This window comes from Emydura macquarii, unplaced genomic scaffold (assembly GCF_026122565.2).
Source record: "Emydura macquarii macquarii isolate MOO-44397 ecotype Brisbane River unplaced genomic scaffold, CSIRO-AGI_Emac_v2 contig_2680, whole genome shotgun sequence".
NCBI lineage: Eukaryota > Metazoa > Chordata > Testudines > Chelidae > Emydura > Emydura macquarii.
In genome coordinates, this window is record NW_027132817.1 from 1,217,239 (window position 1) to 1,232,217 (window position 14,979).

Sequence of the window (14,979 nt, forward strand, 5' to 3'; positions counted from 1 at the left end):
TGCAGGGAGGAGGAGTGGCTGGGGTGTTGAAGGGTCATCCCTCCCCTGGCTATGCTGATGTGGGAGCTCTGCCACTCCCTCTCTTTGCAGGGCAGACGCTTAGTCCTTGCTCCATGCTCTGGCCCTGCTCCTGGGCCTCCCCCATTCTCCCGGGGGCTGTGTGTCCAGGTGCACCTGGCCAGCATGCACCAAAATGTGGCTGTGCACTTGTGAACAGGAAGCAGCTCTCTTTGCAAAAAGCTTCTTCTGATCCGTCTCCATTGAAAACCCTCCAGGCTCTCTGAGAGTGTGCTTGTAGACTCGTGGTCAGCAGACAGTGGGCTAACATTGATCTGAGCTGCTGCCATTTGCAATAGAGTGCAATAGACTGCACCACAGATCGCCAGCATAGAGAGGACTAAGGAAGTTGCTACACTGCTGTGAAGACATATCCGAGGTGGTGTTTGTCTCAACTGGGTTGCTCCTGATGTGGTATGTTCAGTTGGCTAGTATGGTGAGTACTTTATCAAACACTTGTGCACACTGCCTACTACTGCCCTTTGTGAGTGCACATGTGTGTGTAAGAGTGGCAAGGGAAATTGAGCAAGGCACTGACTGCTTATTTTCAGTGCAAAGATTTGGTTCTGTGGTGAAGCAACCTAACCTATTCTTACTCCACCCTGACCTTTATTGTGAACAGTGGATTCTTTTACAAGTGAAGATGGGGGACTGTCATGGGGTCTGCTACTGACCCTCCAATGGAGCCTCCTCGTGGCTTATCTGGGGAATTAGCTTGCCACTGTCCCTGCCCCATCTGGCAGTCATTCAGCCTGTTGCTTCAGGCACTGGTTCTTCAGCCACTCTCCAGCCAGTCCAGAGTTGCAGCTCCTCTCCTTCGTGGCTTAAACCTCTAATCAAGTCACAATTGTCTTCCCCTTCTGGGGTCTCATCAGAGTCTCCTTCCTCAGAGCCTCAGGCAGTCTCCATCTCCACTGTGCTGACTGCCCCACTCCCACAGCAGTTGCTAGGGAAACGTGCGCTCACCCTCTACACGGGGTTCCAATCCAGGACCCTTAAACCCACTGTTCAGGATTATCCCTCTCAGGCCTTACTGCTCCTTCCGTGGACTGCTTCCTGCCCTGCCTTTTTCAGGATCCAACTCTCCACCTTGTATCAGGGAGTGTGAGTGCAGGCTCACCTCATTACAGCCCCTTCCACTGCCAACTTCCACTCTTATAAACCCCACCCAGCTTCTTTTCCAACTGGAATTCATCAGCAGTTAGACCTTAGCACTCCCTGGCTTTCCTCCAAGTGCAGGCCTTGTATGGGGTGGACACCCTCTCAGAGGTACCTAATACAACTCTCTTCAACAGAATTTTCTAGAGTTGAGGACCAGAGCTGGTGATGGATTCATTGGATAGAACTACAACACACCACCTAAGCAGGGCACAGCGTGGTAATTCATTTTAGTTTCCAAGGTTTTACTGACACCGTGTGGCAACTGTAAGAACAGCGGTCACTTTGAATTGAGTTCCTTTTCTATCTTGTTTCTTTTTGTAAAATCAAAACTAAAACGGAGCCAAAAAAAAAATTGCAGGGGAGATTTGAGTGGAGTATTATAGCAGTGAGATGTTTACAGGTTGGTTAGGATTGTGATATCAAAGGGAGCGTCTCTCACTTATTCCATTCCCTGCCTTTTTCTCTACTTTTTGAATCTCTTCTCTTCTCCTCCTTATTCTCCTCAACTTAACATTTTCTTCCCCCTCTCTCTCTGTCTCTCTTAATGCCTTCTTTTGTACTGCAGTATGTCTAGGGCTGTGTGAAAGGCTTGTATCTAATGTTTGTACGGGGATCTTTTTATTGGTTCAATCATCATCAGTCAAAGTCCAAAAAAGTTTAGCAGATTTGGACTGCTGCTTATTGCATAGCTGGTGCCCCCTCCTCCCAAACAGGCTACTTCCCACTCTTTACTCATCTATAGGCCTCTTATTCCTTTCACCTTCATACTATGTGGTTCGGTGCTCTGTGCCCCTCCCTAGAGATTCCTCTCCCAGGGACTTCAGGGATGCTGGGTGGCCACTTTGTCTATTTTGTACTTTGGGTTGCTACGGAGTAAGATCCATTTCTTTTCCAACTCCAGAATCCTCAGGGACAGAAACCACTGGTTTCCTCATCCCACATCCCAGTTGGGATGGATGACAAAAATAATACTCCCTCAGCTGTACAGCCAACTCTTCACTGCAGCAGGGACAGATAGCATTATCTAATTCAATCCACTCTAGTTTTGGAGCTTCCAAGGGCTTCATTTCCTAGCATGCTGCTTTGGGGATTATATGGGTGTGAAGTGCCCCCGTCTCCTTGTAGAACTGGCTGCACAGGAAGCAGGGAGAAGTTCCCCTATCTATTGCTATAGCCTAGTCAGTGGCATACTGAGGCTCCTTTTGGCCTCCCCCAAACAAATGCTTGTTGGACTGTAGGACAGAAGCCCTTTCCTGGTAGCCCCACTGAAGCTGCAAGATGGATGGAGATGCTACCCAGCACTCCTTGAGGACCTTGGGCATGGCAGACACCAAGAACGAGAGGGGGCAGTGTACCTGATACACTGATTAAAACATCAGAGTTCAGTAATAAGTAATCTAGAATGCCAATGTTCAGAAGAATGTGCTGGGATCAGTCTAGTGTCTTTCCCTTGAAACAGCAGGATCTAGTTAATGTAACTCTCACAAGCCAGATCCTGAAGGGTTGTGTGTCCATACTTATTCCTCTCTAGGATACATCCAACAGAGGACACCATCATCTGAGTAGGTTGGCAATGACATTTCAGTCAGTAGCAGATAGCATTTGGGAAGACAGACACCAGCTTAGTGTATTGCTGTGTAGATGTAATGTGTCTTTTTTCCAGAGACTTTTCATAACAACCTCCTATCACACATTAGTTTCCCTTACACATTTACAAGGGTAGGTTGTTGGGGATCTTGTTAATTATATGGTAATATTTGAAGACCCCAGTCAGGGTCCCATCATGCTAGGCATCACACAAACATAGAAAGGAAGATGATCTGTGCCCAACAAACTGATAGGTTAAAAAGACAAGACAGACAAAAAAATAGACAAACAACCACTAAGCAATTTGTCAGAAGTTCAGAGCTTGTAAAGTACAATTTCTCCCTGCTTTGCTGGGTTACTTTTATTTTTGTTTAAGGGAAACAATAAAACAGAAGTAAAAATCATATAGCCTACAGTACCTCAGGCCCCTGTTGTTACCACCAGTTAATCTGAAGTGATGTTAGCAACAATGGTATTGCACCATTCATCTAGTGTGAATAAGGCTCATAGAATCATAGATGATTAGGATTGGAAGGGACCTCATGAGGTCATCTGGTCCAACCCTCTGCTCATGAGAGAGCACAAAGTGCATCTACTCTGTAAGCTGCTGCATCTCCTCTGCCATAACCTTCATGATTACCAGCTACAGATCCCACAAATACATCGGTATTATGTATCACGTAAAAACAGTAGGGTTAAAAACAATGTTATTTTTGTAACTTAAATCACCAAAGCTAGAAATACTCTCACTCAGGACTGTGTTCTCCTCAAACCTGAGGTCAGAATGCTGTGTATTAGTGAGCTCAGAACCAGAGCTGATCCAGACTAAAACTCTGAACCCCTGCCTTGATCATTGGGAGAGTTCAGATCCAGATCTTCATTTCTCATCTAGCTAATATACCTAAACTGGGACAAATACAGTGTCCCTGAAATTAAGGAAAGTTTGGATTCAGCTCCAGGTTTCAAGACAGGACCCATCTCTGCTCAGGACAGCAGGACGTTCTGTGCACAAAGGATTAATACATTTGCTGTTGTGGTAAAATAGTTGAGGTGGTGGATTGGGGTAGTAAAAGAGTCAGTTTTAGAAGAGGGAATGGAGAGCTTTTTAACAGTTGAGGAATCAAAAATATTCAAAAACCCAGTCTCTTAGGGTTTTATTTCCTAGGTTATTACACGAAGCTGCTTTTCTCAAGTTAGTTTCCATAACCTAGATTTTACATTGTTTGCTTACTGACTAATTAATTTAGTGCACTCAGACGTACTCAAAGTGATTTGCCTGGTTTATAAAGTTTTACAGTTTGGGATCAACAGAAAAAACAAACTAATTTCTGAGAGTCTTAAACTGTATGGTATTTACTGCACGCTGTTGTACCTGAACCCAATTGATTGCCATCAGAACCTTACCAAGTTGGTGATGGGTTTAAATAGTATGCAGGGAACTATCCAACTCATGTGTTTTGAATGGAGAATAGTTCCAGATCATACATAATAACTGCAACACACCCATTGTGCATTATGAAACATGTTTTTAAATTATCAATGTCATGGCAGAGCAGTTGAAATCGGTTTGGTTCAGCACCATGCTACCAAATGTGAAAAACAAACTATTAAGCTGTAGCATATGTTCCTTTCTGAAATTCCTGAAGAATATCGTGATCTAATTCAAATGGATGTGAGGAAAAAATAGTACAAATATTTAATATAAGTAATACCATAAATAAAATAGATTGGTCTATAAATTAAACCAACAATTCCCAACCTGTAGTCCTGGAGAGCTGATTGGTCTCATGGCTTTGTCTCCCTCCTTTTTTCTAGCTGCTTCTACACACTTCCATGATGCTTACTATAAAATAAAATTAACCGATCTGTACATTGTACTACCTATTTTAAACCTTCAGAAAATGTTTGTGCATCCTCGGATTACTACTTGCTCCTATAAAGTGGCGTCCCATTGAAGTGTTCCTTCCACATGTTTCAAATGTACTAACCTTTCTTTGCAAATTCAGTTTGTATTGCAGTGTGGAAGAACCATCACATGCGGACAGTTACCAACTACTTCATAGTAAACCTCTCCCTGGCTGATGTTCTTGTCACAATCACTTGTCTTCCAGCCACATTAGTAATGGATATCACAGAAACTTGGTTCTTTGGGCAGACCCTCTGCAAGGTGATCCCCTATTTACAGGTATTGTTCTCCTTACCACTGTTATTGTTAAAGGAACAGTACAGTCAAATCTGTTTAATTGGGACATCCTAATGAAGGGGATTGACTTTGTGATTTAAGGGCTTCTCCACTTGCAAATGCCCTCTTGGCAAAATTAAATAAAATACTTTGCTGAATAAATATTATTCTCAGTATGTTTTCTCTTTTATTAGGCAATAAATACACTGGGGCAGATTCTGTGATACTCTTCACCTTGTGTAGTCATTTACATCAATGCAAAGTGGATGTAAAACATTAAAATATCAGAACAGCGGTATTTTGCACCTGCTATCCAAGGGCATAATAACTATCCAAGGTGCAGGACCATACACCTTACCAAGAGCTATGTAGAAATAGCCAAACATATCCACTGGCAGCAGAAATTGTATCATTGTTCATACTGTCCCAATAAAGCAACAGCTATTAGACTAAATCAGTTCTGAGGCCCTTTCCAGTAAAGTAATTAGCAACTATGCCTTCCTTTCCTGATCTGACTAGATGGGCCAATGGGGCATTCCAGTATGGTAAATATTTGGACCATTACATTGGTGTAAATCCAGAGTAACTCAATTGAAATCTGGGTTTACAGTGAAGTATCTGAGATTAGAATCAGGCTCCCAGTGCACGCAGTATTCCAAAGGGAGCAGCATGTTGTAAAGGCTGCAGGGCCATAGTGCTGGTCGAGTATTATAGTATCATGAATGGATCAGCAGCTTTGTGTGTAGCCTTGTGCTCCACTGCATAGAATCAATATTGCCCAACTTATTTCAGAGCCACAACACCGCTACAGGAGTTTCTTGCTGGTAGTTTGTTGGTCTGCACCTTGTTTAGAAGATCCCCGTAAAAGTGGAAAGGACGTGAAACACTTCACCCAACGTACTGGGCGGAAGAAAATGAGCAATTGTTTATTGTTTGTAGCAAGTGGAAAAATAAAATGGTCCAATTTTTATCAGCTGCAAATGGATTATGTTCTATGACACTGTGATTTCCCATTGCCTTTGTGAAAACTGGGAAGACACAATGATGATATAAGGTTCATAGCATATCAAACGAGAGAAAGTATCTTACAAAGCAAGATGTAAGTTAGTGGGTTTAAAGCTTTATTTTCATATTGCAAAAATATACCCTTTTACAAATAACGCTTTCAAAGTGTAAGATGGATAGTTTTATTCGTAGGAGGCCTGATTCTGCCACACTTACTCGCACTGAGTGATCTGTGAGTTGTTCTGTTGATTCCTGTGGGACTACACACAGACTAAGGTACTGCTGAGAATGAGTTAGGTCAATAGGAATTTTTGTGACAAGTGATGTAAAAAGGGATTTGTTTTTCTTGGAAGAATCACTATTTAACAGCCCCTGTCCAGGGACATCAGTTGTAAATAGATTTCTAATGGTGTCAAAAACATAAATCCTGTTCAGAGATAAAAGTCAGAAACATTTACATAATATTTCCTTGTTTCCTTAGACTGTGTCAGTTTCTGGGTCTGTACTAACACTTAGCTGTATCGCTTTGGATCGATGGTATGCTATTTGTCACCCTTTGATGTTTAAAAGCACAGCCAAGAGGGCAAGGAACAGCATTATCATTATCTGGATTGTGTCCTGCATTATAATGATTCCTCAGGCTATCGTTATGGAATGCAGCAGTGTATTCCCAGGATTAGCTAACAAAACCATCTTATTCACAGTTTGTGATGAGCAATGGGGAGGTAAGTGTATTATTGATCATAAGAATGGAACTTATACTGCCATGATATAATGAAAATAGTTTGGCATGTTAATATGCAGTAGGGCATATCGCAGTGCTTTAAGCTTTTTCTTAATTATACAGTGGTTCTTGAAACTACTGGTTTTCAGAAACTGTTACATTACATCTTCCTTTGCCTTGCTAATGTTTAAAGTAAATTAGAAGCCAAGTTTAGATGGATGTGCACTATGAGGTTCTCTGTGTCTTCACTACGTTAATGTTCTCCTTCCGAATAAATATTCCCATCCTGCAATGCTTATGCTTAAATAATTACTATTGATCAAAGGAAGTTAGATGTGTACAAGGACTGCAGAAATCAGGCCTACAGAATTTATCTCCAAAGAATAGACCAATTTACCAGGGATCCTGACTTTGGCATTTGTCTGTATTATATAAACTTCTCTGAAATCTCCTGGAGTTGCAATTCAAATTGCAAAATTTATAAACCTGCCAGCAATATGGATAGCGGTTCATTCAACAGTTTGGAAATTGGCATGGATAGCATTACTAAAGTTATTTGGAAAACATGATCTACTACAAATGATTGTGTCCAAAACATACAGATCAGTCCTTCTAGATGACTCGCTCTGTGCAGTGTTGAAATTTGGCTGAGAGAACTTTCATGTAGACTTTCTACTTTCATGTAGACTGACTTCCTCTGGCAAATAGTCCTGGCCACCTCCTCGAAGTATTGGGGCTCAACTGTGGTGGGGCCTGGAATAATTCCAGCCCTAATAGTGCCTGTGATTTGTACACTGAGACTCTGTCACTGGATACAATCACCACCACGATAATACCATTATTCACACTCAGGAAAGTAATGACAGGATTGCCAAGATGTGGCTAAAAGAAACTGGTTTAATAGCCTCCAGTCAGATTGAAATACAATCAGATTCTCTCTCAAGGTTGTGTTTTTTTAAAAAGCAATCCATCAATCACTGTGATCAGTTTTGTTATATTGTCATCAAGTTGTGTTTTCATGTGTTATTGTAATTGGTTACTTTAAGCAACCTTGGGCATTAACTGACGAGAGTTTTCTGACATGACATTTTGGAGGTTCCATCTTTGTCCCGGTATAATAATCAGGCCTGCAAATTTACCCTAATTGTAAGCTCAATTATAAAAAATATGTAGCAATTCAGAAGGTGTCACAGTAACCTATAAGAATAAATGTTAATGGAAAAAGTGGAAAAGGACATCTCAAAGGCTGGGTTAATAAACAAAGAAAAGCCTATTAATATAACCCAGGGAGTGTGTTAAAATCATGCTTTGTAAACCAAGTGTGGAACTGATAATTAATAAACCAAAATTGGAGTGTAGGAAATTAGGTCTAATTGGTGTACAAAATAATATGGGGATGGGGCTATTCTGCCCATCATTCCATTCAGACTCCTAAAAAATAAATAAATAAATAAATACTTTGATGGGAGAACCAAAAGTTGCTTAACAGCAACTGACTGAAGGACAGGTAAACTGGAAGAGGTGAGCTTTGCCATCATGGCTGCTGCGCCTACCATCTCCTGGGGCGCTGGGATCCAGGGTAACATTGTTGGGCCTCTGTCGACAGAATCCTGAAAAATGTCCTAACTAGACCTGGCCAAAGAGAGGTACCCAGATGACATCACCGTCTCCACTGGCTCCAGCTAAATCCCAACCACCATCTGGGATGTGGGATTTTGTCCCCCCCAAAAGACAGTTGTTGCCATCTTTAACACCATTTAAAGAACTGTCAAATAGGGGTCGAGGCATTGTGGATTTCCTTATAAACATTCTCTAGAGCTAAAGGGAAGAGGAACAAGGGAAAAATAAAAGCCTTATTCAACACTTTACATTTACAACTGTTTTTCCATCCTTTCCATACATTTAATTAAGGGGTTAAAGGTTTTTAATGGTGTGTTTGCCATGGTACTAAGCAGGCTGAGGTCTCTATACCAAACCCCGAACATCGTTTGATACTGTTTAATGTTGGACAGGTCATGTTAACACCTTTGACTCTTTGGGCCCATTCATTCCATCAAAATAAATACAACAGTCTCCCTCTCTTGTTCAGTGTGTATGCAGGGCCATTGGAGGGCTAAGGTGTTTTCAGTATGTTTTCAGTATGTTAATGATACCAACTCTGGTTCTCTATCTCCTCCAACCCAGCCAGTCCTGGTGAATGCCTTAGCCAGAGAGGCAGAGTTCACAGCTAAGATGGCTCAATCCAGATAAAACTGCAGTGAGTTTTGTAGGAAGAAGAAAGCATCCAGAAGATGTGACATGTATGATACCGGCACTTTTAACTAAAGGAACATGCCTGTCATTTATTACTCGTTTTCTCCATCTGAGGATGTTTTTGGAAAGATTCATCTAGCCTGGAGATTCTAATTGTTTCTTATAATTGCAGACCTGCCTATCATAATCCTTGGTTTTCTCTCTTCAGGGTTAGACCTACACCTTAAATCAACCCAGAAACAGAAAATGATAAAAAGTGCAGCAGCTCACTAATTACATAGTATAACTTGCCAGCAGCACATGATGTGAGTGTTCCAGGATCTGCACTGGCCGCCTGTTGGTTTCCAGGAGAAATGCGAGGTGTTGATTTTAACCTGGAGGGCCCTAAATGGCTTAGGACAGCCTATCCTAGAGATTGCTCCTCATCCCATGCCTGGCTGCTGCAGAGGTTCTCAAGCTGGAGTGCCCTCAGTATATAAAAGATAGGGAGCTGCATGGAGGGCATTCTTCAAAAAGGGCCTGGAACTATGTAATTTATTCCCTCCTTTGGTTCAAAATATCCTGAATCTCCTGACTTTCATGGTATGTTACAAAGCCTGTCACATTTCACAGGTTTTGTGAGCGGTAGGAAGGGACTTGACAAAGGCTGGTATTTGTGCATAGAACAGGGTTTTGTTTGTGTCTGAATAATTTCTGGTAGTTGGGATGAGGGAGAGGCTGCTATCTTTATTGCTCATGTGATTGTACTGTTAATTACGTGAAAGATGCCTCATGTCTGAGATAGGTATTTTATCCTGGATATAAAATATAAAAAGCGCCTGAAAGTTTTTTGAAACCAGAAGCTTTTATAATTCCACTTAAAGATAACACAATCCTATTTTGTACTGCTATCTTTTCCATGAAATTATGCTCTAACCATAGTAAATTCGCTTCCATCAACCAGAATTCATACACAATTGAAATTTGATAATGTAATCTCAATGCTAATTATTCTACTGGTGAACAATAGATACACCGAAAATAATAATCCTCACATTACTCTGTTTTGTTCAGCGCCTTCCCACAATGGCTTGGGCTTCTTCACGATGAACAAAGAGTGGCAATCTCAGTTAATAGATATCAAGTGTGCATATTTGAATAGCGCTAGTAACTGCAAGTTGTGCAATTGCTCAGCCTCTGTCAACATTCAAGTTCTTTCTAATTGCTTCCGGCTTTCACTCCTGAATAAGAGGAACATTCATGGCCAATTCTAGGCTGGGGATTTTTCAGTCCTAGCCCTGTCTTATTATAATTTATTTGGGAATGCAAAAGAGTACCATCTATGAACTGTGTGGAGTCACTTAAGGAACCTGTTTTGACCACGGGGTTTTATAATAGTTCACAATTACTACATGATGAATGTGATAATAAAGAGTCATAATTAAAGAAATGTAAATTAAAATGGCTCCACCACGTGTCCAAACTAGCTAACCCCACACCCATTTGGTGCCAATGGTAAAAGGTTATCAGCCAACATATATTGACCAAACCCCCTCCGAGCACTCAAGAGAATAAAGAGAGAATCCTCACTGCCACTGGACGGTTTAAGGGAAGACTTTGTATTCTGTTTCCTCCTAGGTTACTCATAGTACAGGGCAGCATTCTGCCCTCCAAATCTGAGCACTGTAACATAACTGGAAGTCACTAGAGGGCACTAGTAAAGAGAAGGTGTTACATTCTGCTTTATCTGAATGTTATCAGTTAACACTTAAAATAAATGTTTATTGTCAGCTGTGGTGCAGGGTTTGGGGGTTTGTTTTATGATTCTGAGAATTGTCCAGTAAATCTTGTCCCCTGCCTAAAGCTTCTCAGATTAACTTCGTTATTGCAAACAAAACATTGCTTTACATGGTGTCAGTTCAGAAACAATCTAAGAGAGGATAAATGGGGCAGCATCAAGAAGTCTGCTAGAATTCTGTTGTCCAAAATGAAACTGGCAAAATGAATCTGAGGAGTGGAAGAGATCCAGCAGCATCCACAGCTTGTTTTCAAAGGATCCTGAAACGCAAAAATGAGGAGAAACATTAATGTTACCTGTTAATGTGGATTGAAGAGAGATGTGTATGTGTGTGTGCGTACACATGTACAGGCAGGGACACAACTTGGCCATACCAGCCAAAAATAAAAAGAGCTGAGGGCAAAACTCTGTCACTGACCTGGTTTGATTATGAATACATAACAAGTTCTGCAGCGGAGTAAAAGGTGCAAGTGAGCTGATACAATTATGTGTCACAGAGTTAAAGTTGTTGTCTACAAACTGTATGTTTAATAATTCCAGAAAGGATAATGCATGGGTCAAACTTACCAAAAGTCCATGAAAAGCTGATACATCTGAGAGTTGAGCCACATCCTCCTTAATATCACCCCCTCGATCCTCACCATTTCAATCCCACTACTTTTGTTCTAACCTGTCCTTGAAGACCCTTCCTCCATTCCCATCCTGCAGGCTCTCCATCCCTCAGTTCTCAACTCCAAACACCTTTCATTCCACTCCCCCAGACCCTCTAGTTGAGTGATAGGTGGCGGGGTGAGATTCAGCATCCATCTTCAAGAATCTCAGGTATGGGGCAAGCATGTTGGCAAGTACCATTTCCTCATTCTACCCCCATGAATCCTTTTGAGCTTTTTCCCCATCTTTTCAGCAAAGGGGGTTACAGACCTGGAGCTCTTCCCTTTCTTCTTGGATAGGGGACCACCACACCTGAGTATCCTCTCTTCTTGTATGAAAGCCCATGTAGTGCTCCATCTAAGATGAGGAGTCTTCTCCTCCCCTCTCCTACTTGTGTTGGAAGGAATGAAGAAGCAGGGTGTTCACTTAAGCAGCTGAAATGCCACCACTGGTCTTTGTGCCGAACACTGATGGATGTTCCCATTCAGCACCAGTCTGAGTACAATAGCAGGGACTAAACTGTCTGATAAATGCCCAGCATCTCAGACCAGTCCCTTCTCCCACCTGCTGCAGTAATTACTAGGCAGCTTGAAAGCTTTATTTTAGCTTGAAAAGCTAAACAGATTCAAGCTGCTTAAGTAAAAGTTCTGCAAAGTGCATTGCCCTGGGTGGAGGAGGGACACCAGTTTCCTTTGATGTTCAGCTGCTAGCACTTTGCAGGTGGCTGAACTTCAAAGGAGAATGTTAACTTCTTCCTCCACCTGGCCCATCACTGCTTTGTATCTTGCAGGGCTGCTTTAATGTTTCCCTTTTACTCAGATTGCTAAATTGGAAGCCATAAACCCCTGATGATACCTTACTGCTCGCAGAGCTCTGATGAGGCAGGTGACAGACCCTTGGGAGCAAGAGGAATCTATTCTCAGCTCTGTCATTGACCTCCTGTGGTCTCAATAAATCACATAAACTTAATTTCTCCAGCTGTGAAACGTGAATGACAACATTTCCTCATCACAGGAGTAGTGGGAGTCTTAATTAATTTAAATTCATCATGTGTAATGCATTTTGAGCTCCATGGTGGACATACAAGTACAAATTATTATCTTTAACAATAAAATGTTCAAACTACTAGAGAAAAGGTGGTTATGATATAACGTATATGAACTATACAAACCACGACATGCAAGGTACACTTATAGGATTCGGCAGCTGGTAATAAAGGATACTCCAGAAAGGGTTTGCAAGAGTTTGGAGTACTTAACCTGAGCATGATTTGTCCCCTTATCACTTGAGCCTTGGTATCATAAATTAACAGGACTTAATACGAGCAGTAGGTTCATGCTTGTGGAGCCCCTTGCAAGATCAGGGCCTTGGGTAGCCCGAATGAAGGCAATGGGGTTTTTTGAGTAGGGTGAGAAGAATTTGACCATTGATCTGAAGCACTATAACAGGAAGGTCACTGCATTAAAGGATATCTGTTTCTAGGGGATATTGGTTAACGTGCTCTTGCTTTTGGGTTGCATCAAGCCCGATAGTTCCAATTCAGTGAAGTTACAGGCTTCTCTCAACTTTTAAAAAATTTATATTTTTCCTTTCTGCTTTATTTTATTTTAATTCTGAAAGGAACTTCTACTCAAAAAGCTAGAACTAGTGCAGCATTAAAGTTGACAAATTAAGCACTCAAAGGTCAGGAAACTCCAGAAATTAAGACGAATGCTCATCCTTAACTGTGCCTGATTCAGAACAGGGTCATGAACCTGGGTCTTCCACCACCCAGAAGAGTGCCCTATCCACCAAACAATACAACCATTGTCTTTTGTTCTCTCCCACTATTTCCAACAGAGGGACGATTTCTCTTTCTTTATATATTTATTCATGAAAGAATTCAAAGGTCTCCTTTTCATTCCACATCAAAAAGAAAACAAGAAAAAATGAAACCAATATTGTTTTCTGGCCCACCCTACAAGGTAATGTCTTTTACATAGATATACTCTTTTCAGATATTAGTAAACATGCATTACTTGTCCCAAAAATACATTATAAAAGAAACACTGTTTTCTATAGTTTTTCCACCACCAAAGCTTTGACCTTTTTACGCAAGATAGACACTGATGTTTTGTAAATAACATATTGTGGGTTTTTTAAAAGTGCTCTGGATCCTCTTGGGGGGGAAAAAAAAACTATGCTTTTGTTTCTAAACCACTTTAAAGCTCTGAACAGAGATGAGACCTCTCCCCCTACAACTGCTTGCCAACTGTGCCCAGTGTGGAACATAAAAGTATTTACTTCTCTGAAACATTCTAGTACTGTCTCACTCTTCCTCTGACTGAAACCCAAATTTACTTACTTATCAGCTGAGATGCACAGTCTGGTTGTATGGTAAAGTGGAAGGGCACATGTGCACAATTTCTGGAATAAATTCAGTTTTGGTAGTATAATATATATTGGATAAACTGACAAATAGTATAAAATGTTTCCTCTTTAGATTATAATGTATATGCTAGGAAACAGAGTTAAGGTAAGAGGCCAAAATTACTTTTGGGAATTTCCTGACTTTTGAGCCTCTGATTTCATTAATTCTAACTGAATTGTAGTAACATAGAATATTCCAGCAAAAACAATGAGAGTCCTATAGCACTTTAAAGACTAACACATTTAATTTCTGCAGGCATAAGCTTTCGAGGGCTGCAACCCACTTCGTCAGATGTGACACATGAAAGATGCAGCCCATGAAAGCTTATGCCTGCAGAAATTAAATGTGTTAGTCTTTAAAGTGCTACAGAACTCTCGTTGTTTTTGCTGTATACAGACTAACCCAGCTACCCCTCTGGAACTTTTCACCATAGAATATTCCAGTTTGTGTTTTATTGTGGCTCCATTATATACTTCACTCCTAAGAAAGACATCCTTACATGTCTACCTTAGGTACTAATATGGCCTCATCACCATCTCAGAAGCTCAGTGCCTTACAGTCTTGAATGTATTTGTCCTCACATCATTCATGGGTGGTAGGGAAATTCTGTTATCCCCATTTTACAGATGGGGAACTGTGGCACAGAGAGACTATGTGGTGGGGTATTGCACTCTATGGGGATGTGATTTCTAAAGCATACTAACATGTTGTGCATTAATTGGTCTGTGTATACCCTGCTAGTGCTGTTTGGAAAAAATGCTATGTTAAAGAGCGCTAGGCAGCCTTTAGCATGCACCAGGGTCTGCACAGTTAATTTACAACACGTTAGTGCACTTTAGAAACCATACCCCGGTAGGCTGCATTACCACACCGTGTAGATAAGCCCTAAGTGACATGCCCAGAGTCACACAGGGAATTGAGTATGGGTCTCCCATGGCCCCGGCTAGTGCCCTAACCATTAGATCATGCTTCCTCTCAATGATGTATTAAATGCCAATATACAGTGCAGACCAAGCCTTGTAACAAACTCAGAGAGTTTGACTAACTGGATAACAGCTCTTAGAAAATGGCATCTTTTACTGGTTAAAAATTAACACACATATAACAAAGGAATGTGCAATAGCACTTTACACACCAACGTGGAATACTACCATGAAAAAAAAAAAGCCTGT

At 41.2% G+C, this 14,979-nt stretch overlaps 1 protein-coding gene across 1 annotated transcript in view; it reads left to right on the plus strand.

The window, feature by feature from the left end:
• The window catches only part of HCRTR2 (hypocretin receptor 2), a 53,117-nt gene that overhangs the window by 16,871 nt on the left and 21,267 nt on the right, over positions 1–14,979 (plus strand). The window contains exons 2-3 of the mRNA XM_067565533.1: positions 4,812–4,990; positions 6,474–6,717. Coding sequence (XP_067421634.1) covers positions 4,812–4,990; positions 6,474–6,717 — 423 coding nt within the window. The remainder of the gene's footprint in view (positions 1–4,811; positions 4,991–6,473; positions 6,718–14,979) is intronic.